Raw genomic sequence first — 18274 nt, 5'->3', positions numbered from 1 at the left:
TATGTTATGAATTCTCAGTCCTTTTTTGCGGGCTGTTAAGGAGGAAAGAGGTTTTTACCTCTAAGTTAACAGAGGTTTTGGGAACAAAAACAATAATATATCAAAATTATTTAAACCACATGCAGTCCCACGGGGGAAAAAGCCACTGTTCTCTTTGTGCTGTTCCCAACCTTGGATAAATTAGGGTTGTGTCTGGAAGCGCTTCCCATGTAAAACTTGTGCGAGACTAAAATGGAAAGTAAATGTATGACTTTCAAATGGCATCAGTTGAGGCCTGGATAAACAATGACCACAGGTAGCAGTGGCAATTAAGCTTCTACGGCTGAAGAAAAAGACAGATGGAAGGTAGTTCTGTAGGCAGAGAGAGAATATTCCAAGACCGAGAGTAGCGACTTTACCTGTTTGGATCATGACTGAAAGTTTGACAGTTGGTAGACATGACATGCTGGAGAAACGTGAATATACTACATGTCTAGGAGACCAGGTAGAAATGTAGCAAGGCTCATTCACAGGAAACTATTCTATCAAAGTATTGATAAGAAAAGAGATTGAGTAGCAGTAATCTTGAAGGAAAAGTTAGAATTGGTCTCAAGCTTGAAATTGATGGGTGCAGGCATAAGGGGTGATGAGCAAGAGTAGAGCTGGTTTGATATTCCATATAGGGACACAGAGGTACAGATGGTGGTAGCCTTTGAGAAAAGGATTGAAACGTCTGCTGGTAATACTTTCTTATAGAAGCAAGTTAAAGTTGAGTGCAGGTTTGAGTGTGCAACCTCAAAAAGTCCAAGTGCAGGTCGTATGCAGGCAGTTTGAATTAGTTTTTAAGTCACATGTTCCTGTACAGTTCCTGTACAGCACTGGCTGTGTTGGATGTAGAGTACAGCATGGTCCTGAGGTAGAACATGGTTAGTGAGTCCTTTTGGTTGTTCAGAAGTCAAATAGCAGTTGGGTAGAACGAGTTCTTTAGTTGTGTCATTCTACATTTCCTACTCCTGTACTTCGGGTCGGAGGGTAGAAGTGTTAGCAGTCCATGTTGGGGGTGGTTGTGGTCCTTGCCAATGGAGGCAGCTCTCCTGTGGACTCTGTGGGGGTCTATGCTCTGCAGACAAGGCAGTGGGGTTTTGGTGGTCTTCTCTGCAGTCTCCAACCACTGGCTGCTGGCATTTTGCTGTCCAGAGCTGTGGTGCTTCCTTACCATATGGTGATAATGCTGGTTAAGATGCTCTCAACAATGCAGATGTAGAAGTTGCTGCAGATTTTAGATGACTTGCCAAACCACCACAGCCTCCTCAAAAACTACAGCCATTGTTGAGCCTTCCTAGCCGTCTGTCTGATTTTGAGGCAGGTCTTCACTGATGTGGACACCAAGGTATTTAAAATTGCTCACTCTCAACTTCAGGACTTAAGATGAACTTAGGCTGATGAGGTCTCCTCTCCCTCCTACTGTCCACTACCGTCTCTTTCGTCCTGTTAATATTGACATTGAAGTTGTCTTCAAACCATGACACCACGCTGACCATCTCCTTCCCATAGGCCATTTTGCGTCCTATCACTATAGTGTCGTCCGCAAACGTCAGAATGATCTTGTCCTTGTGGGAGGCTACAGAGTCATGTGGGAACAGGGTCAAGGATGGGGGTGAGGACACATCCCTTAGATCCCTTAGGAGTGCTTGTGTTTGTGATGATGCTGGCTGAAGTCCTTTTACCTAGCCTAATAGGCCGGGGTCTGCCAGTCAGGAAGTCTAGTCGCTAGTCACAAAGAGTGGTGTGCAGGGTGATTGTGGACATTTTGTGGGTGAGTTTGTGGGGGATGACCCTGTTGAAGGACTGGTCCACATGGAGAAGTCTTTGTTTTCTAGGTGGGCGAGGGAGTCTGACTTGTAGGGCTGGTTTGCAAATTGTAAGGGGACCAGGGGGTCCGGAATGTTGCTCTGAACGTGGGCCAGCACCAGTCACTAAGGGAGAGATTGAAGATGGAGGTGAGAACATCAGCCAGCTGGTTGACACATGCTCTGAGTGCTCCCCTCTGGACTGTTGTCTGGTCCTTCTGCCTTGTGGGAGTCGATTCTTTACAGGGATCTCTTCACTTGGTCTGATGAGAGAGAAGGGATGGGGGTGCGGCGGTGGTCCCATTGTGTCTCGCCTCTCTACTGATGTTAGAGATCTTGAAGCGGGCATAGAAGGTGTTGAGGTCATCCGGCAGGCAGTCTCCTGATGCCGGGAGGGAACTTATAGTCTGTAATGTGCTGCAGGTCTTGCGATAGGAATGGGAAGGCAATTCGAACTGATGGAAGTGGAAGTGTTAAGGAGAGGTGGTAGTAAAGGATTTGACTAGGTTGATCAGCTCTGTCAATCTTATTTAGAACAATTGTTCTAAGAAGATGATTTAGAAATGTGAAAAGGGTGGATTCTGTATATCAGTATAAGAATGCTGCAGTTTGAACAGCCAAAGTGGAATCTTGGATGAAGACAAGATTTATGGTAGCAAAAATCGTAAAAAAAAAATGAGCAAGTCTGTTGTTGACTTGTCTATAGAGAGATGGAGAAGTTGTCTTTGGTAAGATACCATGAACGACAACATCATCTGTGAGAAGGCACGACCCATTCACGAGGATTTGGTTTACTAGACAGCGGGAACATCAACCATCACCCCATCACCATAAGGCATCGGAAAAGTCTTTTAAAGCCAGTTGGGGATAGTTTGATGATTTTAAAAAGATGATCAGCATTCCCTCCATTTCTAACTCAAGTTTAGCGATGAAGTGTAGAATAGTGTACAAGTTAATTTTTTTATACATTATTTGTCATTTCTAAAATACATTTTGATTATTTAAAAACATGCAACAAAACGGTGGTCTGAAACTGATTTTTTGCATTTCAATTAGGAAATTGAATTTGTTATATGAGCAAATTGAGTTACGAGCTCCATCAAAGAACAAATTATACTTTTTAAATTAAGGTATTACTATATTCAAATCAAATGGTGGAGATTAGACTTTGTGACAATATCTTTTCTTCATGCAACGCTACAATACTCTTCCTATTAGCACATATCCAAATGCACTGCAAACAGCATAGTAGGAATTTCACTGTACAGGGACGTGTTTCTGCACTGTACATGTGACAATAAACGCTTTGAATCTTGAATCAGTATTCAACCATATATTATTGTAAGCAATCACATAATTTAAAAAAATGAATATTGATTTGAACTGTTCCCATATCACATGCACCACTATGTACATGATACAAGAAAAGTAAATAATTAATTGATTAAATTGATTGACCAACTCATGTGCCAAGCTGTAATTCCGACCCAATGCCAAATACAATATCCTGTTTCGTCCTTTGTTGATTTTGATTTCCATATACTATGGCATTTTTCTTATTGAGATATTTTCCTTTGCATTCTTTCAAATATTAACATTTACACCAGCCCCAAATCGTGCATTTAGGTTCCATCACTCTTGTCCAGTCATCCTTTTGGGGTGACCCTGACTAAGGAATTCACACAACATATAGTATATACCAGGGGTCAGCAACCCGTAACACCCAAAGAGCCATTTGGACCCGGTTTCCTCGGAAAAGAAAACTCTTGGAGCCGCAATTACTTTTTGACGTCTAAAACAAGGGTACCACTGTATATATTGCTTTTTGTTACCTTTACACTTTGTATAAATAAGTGTGTAGTGTGTTGCTTCTGAAATTCACAAAGTATTGCGGAGAAAATTCAATTTTATTTATGTAACAAACTAATTTTGAGCTTTGGGCTTTCAGAGTGTGTAGCGGAGCCTTGACCTGAATTTTAAAAATAAATCGGGAAAAAATCACTGTCAGTAAACAATAAAAAATAAGTATTTGCAAAATATCTTCATAAATATTTATTTTACCTAGTTTATGGGACTTCTGCTCCAGAACTTCTGCGCACAGCATCTGCAAATCGGGACTTTACTGGCTGGCGGGTATACCGGCTTCCGCGAGTGTGACATTATTTTGTGCGGCGAAAAATAATAAATATAATTTTATTTAATATTTCAAGATCACAACAATCTTCCAACTTAGAACTAAAAGTTTAAAAAAAGGAATTAACACAAATTAAATACACTTCCATTAAATATTTATAATTTATTTTCCCAAGCCACTCGGAGGCGCAGTGTAAAGATGAAAGAGCGGCATCCGGCTCTGGAGCCGCGGGTTGCCGACCCCTGGTATATACACTCAACAGACATGGGAACAGGTGGAGACAATTGAGAAGAGACTGAGGTATGAGAAAGAGAATAGGTACTTACACTATTTGAAAAACTGAAACTGTTACTTTAATTTTAAGGGGGCATAACCAATGTGAACATGTTGTTAAGATTCAGAAAGAAATTGCAGCTCGACTGTGTTCTCTAGATTGGAACATGATTGCACAGGGTTCCTTTTTTGGAACAAAATATGTATCCAGGGATGGCGAGTTGCAACTTGTCACTTAAGTTGTAACTTAATTATTTTTATAGATTAGTTTACGCACAGTGCAGCAGTGGTTTTAGCTTTGGCCTCACAGCACAAAGAACCCTGGTTCAATCCCAACAGGGGACTTTTCTGTGTGGGGTTTGCATGTTCTCATGTGTGTGGGTTTCCTCCGGGTTCTCTGGTTTCCTCCCGCAGTCCAAAAACTTGGATTGGGAACATTTGCGAGATGTAGGAATGAGAGAGTGAAAGGTTGTCTGTCACAATATGTGGCCCTACAATCGACTGGCAACCAGGGTACCCAGCCTCTCACCTGATGGCAGCTGAGATAGGCTCTTGCATCCCCCGCAACCCAGAGTGGGATAGTGGTAGACAATGGATGGATGGTTAGTTTACACAGATTATGAAGAACAGTAATGCCACATTGAGTGTGGGAGTCAGAGGTATAATGGATACTGTCTGGTGACCGAAAATAGTCATGGTGGATGTGTATTTAATTGTCTGCGCAACCTCAAAATCTGCTCAGTCACTGAAATGATCAAAAGTGACTGACATTAATGTTAATCCCTCTTGACAGACTATGGTCCTTAACATTTTCCTCATCGTGCAGTCATGATCAAAAAAACACACTCATTCTTAAGACACACAACAGAAACCTGTTATTGAGGAATTGTAAAAAGATATACTAAGGATTCACAATACTGATGTTTGACGTTTCGGGGGAAACATCCTGGCTTGTGACTTAACAGCATAATCTATAAATCTTTCAAGTTGTGCATACTGTGTGTAGTCAATGTAGGTAAAAGTTTAATAAACACAATGATCATTTTTAATGATGCCGTATAAAAAAAATTTGGGTTTTAGCTGAAGTTGACTAGTGCACATGTTAAACGCAGTTTTATATTTAACTTCGTCCCCCTATCTATTGTTTTTATTCAACCACCTTTCTGCATTTATTTAAAAGTGCTATTTGGGCATTTTTTTTCTGTTTGATCCTGGTATGGAACCTAGCCATAATGTCTACAGTTTATTGACTCAGTCAGTTTGTTGTATTGAGCTTTTGGCTTGTATATCCAGATTGCTCACTGGTCATTGCCCCCAGTGAATTCTTTAATACAATTATCAGATCTAAAATTACTCTGATGACATGATCACCCCTAAGTTGCATACATAAATAGTGGAATATTCATTGCTGCCTATCATTTTTTGTTTTTTATTTTTGTTGGGATCACTAGAACAACAACCTCACTACTGTCATTACTATTGTCCAGGGCACCAATATTGCAGCAGGGAGAGCCATTGGGGTTGTTGTTGCCACAGGAGTGCAGACAGAAATTGGGAAAATCCGAGATGAGATGGTATCTACTGACCCAGAACGGACCCCACTTCAACAAAAACTTGACCAATTTGGAGAGCAGCTATCCAAGGTAAGGGCTCATGTGCTAAGTGCTTTCTGTAGATGTTCATATTTCATTGTGTTTCTCATTGCATAGAATGACTTTTATATTATGTCGCTCTTTAACTACATAGGTGATAAGTGTGATCTGTGTGGCAGTATGGGGTATCAATGTGGGCCATTTTAATGACCCTGTCCATGGTGGTAGCTGGCTAAGAGGAGCTGTTTACTATTTCAAAATCGCTGTGGCACTGGCTGTAGCTGCCATACCAGAAGGTCAGACAACTGTCCTATTTATCTATGTTTGAGTATTTTAAAGGCTCAATGCCTCCTCTTCTGTATTTCTTTAATAAATCATCTCTCCATCCAGGCCTTCCAGCAGTCATCACTACCTGCCTGGCACTTGGAACCAGGAGGATGGCGAGGAAGAATGCCATTGTCCGCAGCCTTCCTTCTGTAGAGACACTGGGTTGCACTTCTGTAATTTGTTCTGACAAGACAGGAACACTGACCACCAACCAGATGTCTGTGTGTAGGGTAAGACACATAAAAAAAAAAAACAAACTTCAAGTTATTGTTTTTAGCACATTAGATTGAAATTTGCACCGTTGTAACATTTGTATATTCAGATCTCTGAAGCCATCATTATTATCAGGGCAAGACTTTTGTTTCTGTTTACAAATTGCTGATGGATTACCCACCATTGACAAGAATGGAGGCCAGGCTGAAATGCATTATTGTTTTCTCATGTTTCTCATAAAATCAACACATTTTTAAAATAAGCTATTTTTTTCAAAAAGTCCTAAACATTTCCTTTCATTTTTTGTGAACATCAACATTCGGTAAATGTTTCAAGTCTGCTATAATCAGTATTTTCAGTGATTGGGAAACCTAAAACTTATTTTCCGCATACTTACGCTAACATTACGTTACGCTAACCTTTTCAAAACTTTGAGTGGGCATGGTGACTTTTTTATGAATAACATTATGATATTATTTTAATTTCACCTACTAAAATGTCTGTCTGTCTGTCTCTGTCGGCTTTTGTGTATGTGTGCATGTGTGTGTTTTTCTTCAGATGTTTATTGTGGACAGTGTGTCAGGGGAAGGGTGCAACTTGAACGAGTTCACAGTAACCGGATCTACTTATGCCCCTGAAGGGGAAGTGTGAGTGTTTCTAATAATGTAATCATAAAGCCTGAGAGATGCTGCATGGATATGGGTGAATAGAGCCAGCACTCATTTGCCCCAAGCTTTGTCTTTTTTAACTGCTTTGCTGTGTCTTCAGTTACAAGGATGGCTCAGTCGTGCAATGTAGTCAGTATGAAGTCCTAGTGGAGATGGCCTCCATCTGTGCTCTGTGCAATGATTCCTCACTGGACTATAATGAGGTGTGTGCATATATTGCTGTCATATCTTTTTATGATTGAACAGGTTAGAAATAGCTTTGAAATCATATGTGAAATGCCAATAATGCTGAAGAATAGGTTTGGGCTCATTGGCATGTGTTTATGTTTCAAACTTATTTTTCTACAAATCACCGAATTATGTTCAAGAAATTTCGGAAGAAATTCCAGAAAAATTATCACAGGATTGCCAAAACCCTAGAACACTAATGTTAAAATAAGTAACACCATCACCAATGTTGGGTATATTTTACCCAATATAATATCCTGGATAAAATACAGTTTTCTTAATTGATAGATGGGCCGATGGGAGGAGGGACACAAACATACAATTAATAACATCAGTGAGCAACCTGAAGCTACCCTAGGACCCATAAAACTCAGACAATGGCAACACAATCAAACTCACATTACAAGAATTGTGTGGGTGAAAATCACCCGATGTAAGTGCTCTAGGTTTAAAATGAGTATCCTCTTGTTTTCTCTCAATAACTCCCTTCAGCGAATCAACCTCCTTCATCTGACCCTATTCTCTGTATTCTTTTCCATAAATCCTCCCTTTGGTCTTTGTATAGGCCTCCTGCCACAAATCCTTTACATGATAACTGGTAGTTTTATACTTTTTTTGTAAATGAATTCTGGTAAATTAAATATTTATTTTAATCATAAAGAATTATTCATATACTTTGTCTTTAAAAGAATGCAAATGCTGACATACACAAATTTCATATTGTCTTTCTGTATCAGTGACCTTCAGCATCAGATGTACGGCATCTAAATCCCCTTTTTGGTTGGGGATTATTTGCGGCTACTCACTGTTTAGTAAGTTTGGCGTACTCCGCGCTTGGATTTTACACTGCGCATCCTGAGAGAGTTTGATGTAAATCAAACCCGAGTCAACCGTCCCATACTTCACAGACCTTTTTTATCATAACTATATCACAAGCCTCTCAAAAAAAATAATTAAAAAATACTTGAGAACTAGAACTCCACTCCCATGAGCCTTAGCGTTAGCACTCGCAATCAGACCATCTGCACTACATTTTTTATGTGGAGCTCTCCCCACTGCCTATATGGGTTTTCCAGTTCTCCAAAAATTATTGAATAGATCACTTTACGACCCCAAATTGTCCCCAAATTGTCCGTAAGCATGATTAAGAGAATGACTAGTTACAAGTCTCTGACAGTGGTATGTCTCTAGTTTTGACCCTGTTATCGACTGGTGACCAGTTTGGTGTGTTTCCTGTTTTCACATCCAATTACATTTGGGATTGGCTCCATCCCGGATCTGAGCGCAGGATAAGTGGTATAGGTAATGAATGATGCAATTTTATATGGGTAAGTGGTATAGGTAATGAATGATGCAATTTTATATTTGGTATTATCAAAAACATTTATTCATTATTGATTACTGTACCTTGCCTCAGCTTACAAGCCAAGTGTTAGACTTGAGCAATGTTTTACATTCATAATGTGCTTGATATTTTATGTATGTTAATTATTTCAACAATGACAAATTCAGTGGCGTCCATCCTCTCCATTTTATTAGGAACATTTTATGCACTCCTTAATCACACAGCAATGGTGGCAGCTGGTGCCTACTTTAACCTTTGCTCCCATTGTGTTTGTTCAGGCTAAGGGAGTGTTTGAGAAGGTTGGGGAAGCAACAGAGACTGCACTCTGCTGTTTGGTGGAGAAAATGAATGTTTTTGACACTGACCTGGGGAGACTTAGCCGTGCTGAGAGAGCTACAGCATGCTGCTCTGTAAGTGGTGTGTGTGTGTTTGTGTGTGTGTGTGTCTGTGTGTGTGTGTGTGTGTGTGTGTGTGTGTGTGTGTGTGTGTGTGATTAAAATGTTTGCAGTGATGATTGGGGTTAAACAGGAGTTGCTGACATACTTTTGAATCTAGTCTCCTTTCAGTTCTTTGGTTATTTAACAGCAGTACATAATGAAGACTGACTCCATGTTGTTTTTTCATTTGGTTTGATTGTAAAACAAGGATACAACAGCCATTCTGCTTTGGTCCTCATTGTTATATTCACAGACTTGTACATTTGCTCCTCTTTATAATGGCCATTGTTTTTTTGCTTTCAACCAAATGTTACATATTGGAGCTTTCATCATTAGCACCAATGTAGTTTGACTTTCCCAAAGCAATGGCTGAGTAGACATGAAACAATTTCAGCATTCTAGAATATTTAGTAAAGATAGTGCCCGTTACCTTATGAAACAGCAGGTACACATGTAAAGTTACAGCAGTGTATTTCGATCACAATTCAGGACATCACAGAGTTGTGTTATTTCCCAATACGGCAGTCAGCAGTACCTTTCAGGTGATGTTAGGTGCTCTGATATTAAGACTTTAAACCAGTGGGTGGCTCCTGTTTGGTATAGCAACAGTGATTAAAGTTTGTGAGTTGAATTGTGTAAATGGTGTGTCGATGATTATTGAGGAGATAAATCTACATTGATCATAACTACATGTTTTTACTGATTTCTCACACACAAAGAAAGAATTAGGTTGTTTTTCTTTCATCAGGAGCTACACTAGAGCAGCAATATTCATCTGCTGAGTGTACGTTGAGTATGCTGTGGAAATTCTCTGAATTTACTTCAGAAGTTCAAAACATTATTATTCAGGGACTGCAAATAATCTGTCATTGTCAAGTACCTGAAAAACCACATCACCAGACTACAATCTCAGTGTAAAACAGTATTTTTTTAATAATATTTAATAATGCAGACTTTGCCTTTTGACAAAAATTGTTCTTTAGCTGAGATCTGACTGACTGAATTAGCAGACCAGGTATATCACACAGTATAAGGGTAGGCATAGCATAGTGTAAAATAAACAGAATTGTACCAACATAGGAATGATGTATATAATGAGATTGATTAAAATTTTCATATACAGAATGAAATGGATCCCAAGAAAAATGAAATACACAATAGAATGTATTTATCCAGAATGAACTGAGTAATTAATTTAAAAATCAAGAATGTATGGACTGTGATAGATAACAGTGAATCTTGTTTGAATGATGATTTGATGGTCCATTGTTATAGGTCAAGGTTTCTGTGACTTGCCAAAAACACATCCTTGGCCTTATCAGCATGATATTTCAGTTCCGTATTATAATCATTTTTTGAACTATGAACATACATTCTCTCAGGCTCAAGGATGAACTCATTTGGTTTTGTCATTGTTAGTTAATTCAAAAAATCAGCTATGGCTTTTTCTACTGGATTTCTTAATTATTTCCCAATGGAAATATAAGATTTAACTTATTTGTCTTTATTTTATTTTATTCATTTATTTTTGTTGCAACTCAGGAATATTCTAATACATTGTTGCTGCTTTGATAACAAAATTCACAGTGCACTCAATAACTACATTTAGTCCTTTCTAAACATCCATCTGTTTGAAAATCTCTTGGTCCCCATTTGAATACCCACAGGTTTAGTACAAAGAATCAGTTTTTTTGGCTTGACATTCAATTCCATTCTTATATTAATTTTTTAGACTGTTTCCCATACAATGGGGGATGTATGGAATGTGAACTGATACTGGATTGGTTGGTCAAGACAGTTATTCAGTTTCTATTATAATGTATGTTTTATGATTGAGGCAAGTTTTTGTCTGTATCTCTTGCGAGTTAACTCAAATAACCATTTAATTTTTGTCTTCTTCATTGCTCACTCTCAGGTAATAAAGCTGCTCATGAGGAAGGAGCTGACCCTGGAGTTTTCCAGGGACAGAAAGTCAATGTCAGTCTTCTGTTCATCCAATAAGCCCAGCAGGTCTGCCCCGGGGGTTAGGATGTTTGTCAAGGTCATTTAAGTTTGACTTATTTTGATACCTTGGTTTTCAAGGTGGCTAGTTATAGACTGACATGTTTTTTTTCTTCCTCACATCTTGTTTTTTTGCCTTCTGTCTCTACAAAGGGAGCTCCAGAGAGTGTCTTGGAACGGTGTAACTATATCAGAATCAGTGGGTCTGCACGTGTGCCGTTGAGCCAGGCAGTTAGAGAGCAGATCTTGGCTACTGTACGAGAGTGGGGATCAGGCAGAGACACGCTGCGTTGCCTCGCCATGGCAACAAGGGACACACCACCAGGCATCCACAGCCTTAACCTGGAGAACTCAGCCGCTTTTTCTGAGTATGAGGTAACGATGATGAAATCATTCCCAACTTCATTAGAAACAACACCAGTCGATGTTCAGATACAGTCAAACAATGAACCCATTAATAGCTAAAGATAGATTTGGTCTTTAATATGTCAAGGCTTTTGTAAGACTTAGAAATGCTGAGCTGGCTTACACTACACGTGATGTTATAAACACTTTCTGACACTATAAGGTAATAAAGAACATAATGTGCTACAGGTCTGATTGCATGGGAATAGAATATAGGCATATGCCATGTAGGCATTAACCAATTTAACATTCATTATGTTGATAGTGCATCACTTAATAATGCATTGATAAAGGCTAGATCTAGGTAATAGGCACTGATGTACTGATATGTGCATCCTCTACCAGGCAGCTAGGTACTGAAGCTTATTAGAGTATGCCTTTCTTGAAAGAATTCATCTTGGTTTCCAACTGATTTCCAACATTCAGCCGACTTGATCAGCCATTTCGGCGGTATGTCTGTGTTGTATTTTCCACAAACGGTCCGAATATGCCGTTCCACATTACCTTCTTATTGCGATGGTTGACTGGCAGATGAGGCGAACGCACTTCGGAAATGTAATCGGGAAAAAAAAGTCCTCCTCCCATTCTATGTGAAAGTAATACACTTCTGTCTTCTTACTTGCTCCAGCTCCCCCACTTATTGTATATCCTTTCTTGAGTTTAAGAGAAAAAACCGAGGGCTAAAAAATTTTCACACCCTCATCATGGAAAGCACACAAAGAAATGCATATGATGTAGCTTTTCAGTTAAAAGCAATCAATCTGTCTATAAAGGAAGGAAATAGAGCTGCTGCACATAAGCTTGCTGTTAACCCTCATATCATGTTAAGGGTCAATTTGACCCCATTGGGTCAATTGGTGAAATGGGTCAAATAGACCCTTAACATAATATGAGGGTTAATGAATCAATAGTGAGATGTTAGAGATGGCAGCGTAAGAACTGATTCCAGTTGTGATTCCTGAAGCTACAGCTAAGTTATTGCAGCCACTCGACATCAGTGTGAATCATGCATTTAAAGCGGCACTCAAAGGTGAGTGGAAGTCTCGGATGACCAACAGCTAGAAATCATTCACAAAAACTGACCATATGCGAAGAGCATCCTTATCTGAGGCTTGCTCGTGGATGCTAACAGCGTGGAGCAGTGTGAAAGAATCCACAATCACTAGCTTGTTTTGAAAGACTGGACTGCTGTGTGAAGAGAACAGCACCACTTCAGAGGTAACTTTGCCTCGAGATGAAAGTGACATTGCAAGCGTCACCAACAGATAGACTGAAAGGTGTAGGATTTTCTGAGGCTCTTCAACTCCGAGACTGATGATTGAGACTTCAGTGGTTTCAGTGCACAGGAGGAGGATGAATAAAGCCATCAATGACTTTAGGGTGTAGTTTGATCTGCTGTTTTACTGCCGTGTCACAGGCACCGTTTGGAAACAGTCAATTAAGGTATGTAAATAACCATCTACAAAATCTTTCAGTGTAAATATCTCATTTAACAAAATGGATATCTGGGGCTAAGAGTAAGGAAAAGAATAAGAATAAGAACAACTTTATTTATCCTGAAGGAAATTGTTACAAAAGTTACAAGAAAAATACAACAATAATAAATAATAGTAGAAAATTCTATAAACATTGAAAAAACATTAAAAAAGGGGGAGAATAGGAAATACAATTAAACTATAAAGTGTTTTAAGTAACAAGTTAAAACTGTAAAGTGTCTTAAGGTCTTAAGTACCAAGTGATAGATAAGGAGTGCACAAGAGTATGAAAAAATATTGTGCATGTAGCTGTTATGAAGTATTGCACAGTAATGAACATATATACAGATAAAATATTACAATTTACAGTAAGTGGGTGAGATTTTTTTTCTCTTTTTTTCAATGTTTAAGATTTTAAGATTTAAGTCTGATAGCCTCAGGTAGGAAAGACCTGCTGTAGCGTTCAGTGGAGCTCCTCAGTGGTATCAGTCTACGGCTGAAAGAGATCTGACAGCAAGTCAGTCTGGCATGCAAGGGGTAATGAACATATGTAAAAATATTTTTGTCTTTTAAAATTTAGTGGGTGCGGCTTATATTACGGTGCGCTACGGTAGTAGTCCACTTGTGTGCTCCTGACATTTTTATCATTTACCGTTTATCATTAGGCTTTTTCTAGCTCTTGGTTATACTGCCAGAATAATCCTATTGAACTACTTCTTCAAGATAATTCAAACACCTTTTCTGTCCTCTCTGTACCACAATAGAATAGCCCAAGTCCCGCTCCTTGGCTTGCCTAAGGAAGCTTTGCAACCTTTCCACCTGGTCTCCATGACAAAAAATATTTCCACCTTTCTCCTCTAGAGAGCCAACTATGTCAACCAACTTAATTTTTTCCTGTCATAGTCCCAGCATATGAAGTCCCTAAGGTCTGTCCTAGAGCTTTGCCTTTCCTCTTCTCTCTCTACCCATGGGTTTGTCTTCTTCCTCTCCTTCAATGCAAAGCAATCCCATATCCACCGGTACCTTGTTGGTTATCAGCTCCAACATTGGTCATTGTTCGCTCATGGCCTCATCCGATTCTGTTTGAAAGTCATAGGCTTGATTTGCATATTTCGTTTAGCATAGGTTTTATGGTGGGTGACCTTACACACACTGGGTTAATCTGGGCTTTGGAGTGTTACAAGAACACTGGCTTGTGACCCGGTTGAGCTGCATTTGAATTATAAAAAATGTATAAAACATATACACAGACTCTGCGTGGGTACAGTTGTCTCTGTTAAATGAAAAACATTTCTGCTCCCTCCCTAGTCAGACCTGACTTTTGTGGGCTGCGTGGGTATGCTAGACCCCCCAAGGAAAGAAGTACTCGGTGCAGTCCGAATGTGTCGACAGGCTGGTATACGGGTAATCATGATCACAGGTGATTCCACCTACCCACTTATACTCACATTTTCCTGTACATTATATGCTATGTACAAAAAGTTTGCATTTATGTCCTGTCACCAAGCCCACATTACTGTAAATATATTAGTTCAATCATTAATTGATGTTTTGTTTAGTTTTGCTTTGTTTTATCAAATGGGTAATTACTGTTTTTCAAGTTATTTCAGCTGTTACTGATAAAATTTTGTCAGGCACCATCTCCAGATTCAAATGTACCATTTACAAAACAAGGAGTGACTAGTTTGTTTGTTCAAATTAGTAGTTAAATTTGATGTCCACAAAAAATAGCAAAAACAACAGCTGAACTTTTGATTTGACACATCTGTTATTAATTGAAAATGAACATTCATGATGCAGCTAGGACTTGTAATTAAAAATTTTCATCTAAAGAAAATATTCTTATAAAACAGATATTTTCTTTTTCTCTCTGTAATTAAAAACTCAGTCAAACTCCACCCATATCACACCTTACAGTTATAAGCAGCTTCTGTATTTGTTCTTATTTTAAAAAAACAAATACTTTGTAGTATGTGCATACATACAAGGAATTTGGCTCCAGTTCGCACTGACACTATGTACTGATGTGAAGGAAAATGAAGACTAGACAACAGGAAATTCTACACCGTGTGATTTGCAAAGTGCAATGTCTAGAGAGATGTAAAGAATATAGACAAACATGAATATGGACAATAATCTGTATGTATACATTATAGATGTTATTTCCAGTAGGGGTATATATCACATAATGTATAGTTAGCAACATACTGTATAGTGGCAATGTAATGTGATATGAGATGATAAAAGTCTGCATTTGGGGGATTTATATGTTTAGCAGTGTGATGGTCTGTTGCTGATCGATGACTCTGAAATAGTAGCCAAGTTTTTATAAACTGTAAATCCAGGGATTTATAGTAGTTTTAGTCTGTGACCCAAAACAAATAGCCCAAGCGTTTGACCCCTTTATCAAAAGTTAAAGCAACAGACAAATTTAATAGTATTAATAATTATATTAGTATATTATCAATATACGTACTGTCTGGATGAAGTTTTTCCGTTTTTAGTAGGTGAGGTAGTTGAAAATGATATATATTGGAGCTCTTTGATTTTCAGCTGCCTTAATGCTTCCCAAGAGTTTCCAAGCAGTAAACTTCTTTTTTTCACAACAGGGGACAACAAGGGGACAGCTCTGTCTATCTGTCGTAGGGTCGGCATCATCACAGAGCAAGAAGAGGAGCAGGAGGGTACAGGGATCATGGGAGGCCTGACTGGGCGAGAGTTTGATGAATTACCACCTCATCTACAGCGACAAGCCTGCCGCACAGCTCGATGCTTTGCTCGGGTGGAACCAGCACACAAGAGTCGCATCGTGGAGTACTTACAAAGTCTTAGTGACATCACTGCCATGGTGAGTATCATTAAGAAGAAATATAGTACATCTTCTTATGAGAAAAATCACCATCCTCTACTTTTCCCTTCCCCTCTGTCATGGCTTTAGACGGGTGATGGGGTTAACGATGCACCAGCTTTGAAGAAGGCAGAAATCGGGATTGCCATGGGCAGTGGCACAGCAGTGGCCAAGTCTGCCTCAGAGATGATCCTGGCAGACGACAACTTCTCCACAATTGTAGCTGCTGTGGAAGAAGGCAGAGCCATTTACAACAACATGAAACAGTTTATCAGATATTTGATATCATCCAACATTGGAGAAGTGGTCTGGTGAGTCTGAAGAACTTTCATCCAATTAAGTTGACTCACACAGTTGCACAAAATAGCCCTTTAAGGCTCAAGCTTGTTATACAGTACAGGATGGTGGTGAGATGTTTTTCAGATCTTAAATACAAGTTGTAATCCCTGAAAAACAACAAACAGCCATTTGCAAGAGATTCCAAAAAATGTAAGAAACCTACATGTAAAACTATAAAATGAATAGAAATAAGTATGATATTGCATTATATGTTATTAAAGGAACATTTTATATGGATTAAAATTAAAATAATTACATTGAAAAGTGATTATTTTTTATTTCAGATTTTTCAGTATTTTCTTTGTGTCTTGCCTCTGCAGTATTTTCCTGACAGCAGCTTTGGGGATGCCAGAAGCACTGATCCCAGTACAACTGCTCTGGGTGAACCTGGTCACGGACGGCTTCCCAGCTACCGCACTTGGCTTCAACCCCCCAGATTTGGATATCATGTCCCGTCCTCCTCGCTCACCCAAAGAGTCCCTGATCTCCAGCTGGTTGTTCTGTCGCTACCTCATTATTGGATGTAAGCGAGTGAAGGGGTATTGTTAATTACACTAATGCGTTAATGACCTGTTGCTCCTACATACACTGCCGCTGCCAACACTAAATGATGGGTTTTCTTGGCAGGTTATGTGGGCGCAGCCACTGTAGGAGCTGCTGCCTGGTGGTTCATGGCAGCCCATGATGGACCAAAACTTTCTTTCTATCAACTGGTAAACACACATTTCTTTTTACTTGCTTCAGTCTTTCATATAGCATGTTTTGGATGTTTGCCTCTAGTAGATTGAACAACTTTGTGTAAAACAGGGGTGTCAAAGTCATTTCACATTGCAGGCCACATATGGCCTCGGTGGATGTCAAGTGGGTAGGACCATTAAAATTATAGCATGCTCAGCTATAAATAACCAAAATATCATGTCTTTCCTTTGTTTTGGTGTAAAGAAGTACAAGAACATTAGGAAAATCTTGAAATGTATTGAACAATCCATTTACAAAATATTTCATGAAACACCTCATATTTCCTTAGACAAATGTGCAATTTACTCTTATCATTCACATGTATGTATTGCAACTGATCCCACTGATTGTACAAAAGCATAAAACTTCAACGAGAAATTGATATTGAAAAACATAGCAATGCACTTTAAGATTCAACGAGATTTATAAACATGTGCATTTAAAATCTAAATTGAATCCCTGCCTACACCTGTCATGGTTCAGTAGGCGGACTCGAGCAGGGAACCACACCAAGGCTAGAATATGTTCGGATGTTTTATTTTTAACCATGGGATGCGGGGTCTTGGCAGGGTCGGGGTCCAATGTCACACTGGCCGGCTGGGTCTGGTCGTAACGGGGTTCTCGCAGGGTCAGGGTCCGGTGGTCCACCAGGGGGTCTCACAAGGTCAGGGTTGTTGGGCAAAGGGGAAGTCCAGGCACCACGGCTCGGTCCGGTCGTGACAGGGGTCGTGGGGCTCCACAATCTCGTGCTGCTGCCCTTTATAGGGATCTTGATTAGCGGCCGCTGCTGCAGCTGGCGCCGATTCTTAATTGGACCCAGCCGTGTCTCCTCTCGGCTGCCGAGAGGAGATCGTGACAACACCGTACAGATCTGTTGTGTAGGAGTAGGTGTTGATATCCCTTGATGAAAGCATACCTAAGGCACCAATGAGACTGGGGTTTCAAGTGAGCGATGGCCTCCTTCAGGTTATCAAGTGAGCGCCGTCCTTCATGGATGTTTCGCTGATTGGCCCACAACATCTCCAGAGGGTTCAGCAGTGAATACCAGCGTCTCAGGTTCACTCCCTAGATGCAATCAGCTCACTTGAAGGCCCATGTTGGATCTCTTCTCTTCGGCCACAGCCACTGGCTCCCATTTTCAGCAGCCCTGGACAAGTCCTTGACTGCCTGTCTGTGGGCACGTCCTTTAGCTCCCATTTCCCTGAGTAGCCTAGATGTTGACGTGGCTATGAAACCTCAGCAGTCTACTTCCACTGGACGAACCTTTGCTTTCCAGCCTTGTCGCTGAGCATCTGTGACAAGCTCAGCATATCTCAGCTTCTTCCGTTCATAGGCCTCCTCCACTGCACCCTCCCAGGGCACCGTGAGCTCTATGATGTAGGCGAGCCTGAGAAACGATGACCACAGGACGATGGGATTCTT

At 39.9% G+C, this 18274-nt stretch overlaps 1 protein-coding gene across 2 annotated transcripts in view; it reads left to right on the top strand.

Moving 5' to 3' along the window:
- LOC147217013 (sarcoplasmic/endoplasmic reticulum calcium ATPase 2-like) overlaps positions 1–18274 on the top strand; it is a 49663-nt gene that overhangs the window by 23111 nt on the left and 8278 nt on the right. For both annotated transcript variants that reach the window (XM_086177537.1, XM_086177536.1), the window contains exons 8-20: positions 5724–5879; positions 5983–6124; positions 6219–6385; positions 6927–7015; positions 7137–7239; positions 8888–9019; positions 10962–11087; positions 11201–11422; positions 14236–14347; positions 15537–15775; positions 15866–16086; positions 16435–16637; positions 16742–16827. In XM_086177537.1, coding sequence (XP_086033663.1) covers positions 5724–5879; positions 5983–6124; positions 6219–6385; positions 6927–7015; positions 7137–7239; positions 8888–9019; positions 10962–11087; positions 11201–11422; positions 14236–14347; positions 15537–15775; positions 15866–16086; positions 16435–16637; positions 16742–16827 — 1998 coding nt within the window. The remainder of the gene's footprint in view (positions 1–5723; positions 5880–5982; positions 6125–6218; positions 6386–6926; positions 7016–7136; positions 7240–8887; positions 9020–10961; positions 11088–11200; positions 11423–14235; positions 14348–15536; positions 15776–15865; positions 16087–16434; positions 16638–16741; positions 16828–18274) is intronic.

This window comes from Fistularia commersonii, chromosome 29 (assembly GCF_037954325.1).
Source record: "Fistularia commersonii isolate RoL2024-O1a breed Wild chromosome 29, RoL_Fcom_v1.0, whole genome shotgun sequence".
NCBI lineage: Eukaryota > Metazoa > Chordata > Actinopteri > Syngnathiformes > Fistulariidae > Fistularia > Fistularia commersonii.
The sequence above is the reverse complement of the archived record's forward strand: the minus strand, read 5'-3'. Positions and strand labels throughout refer to the sequence as shown.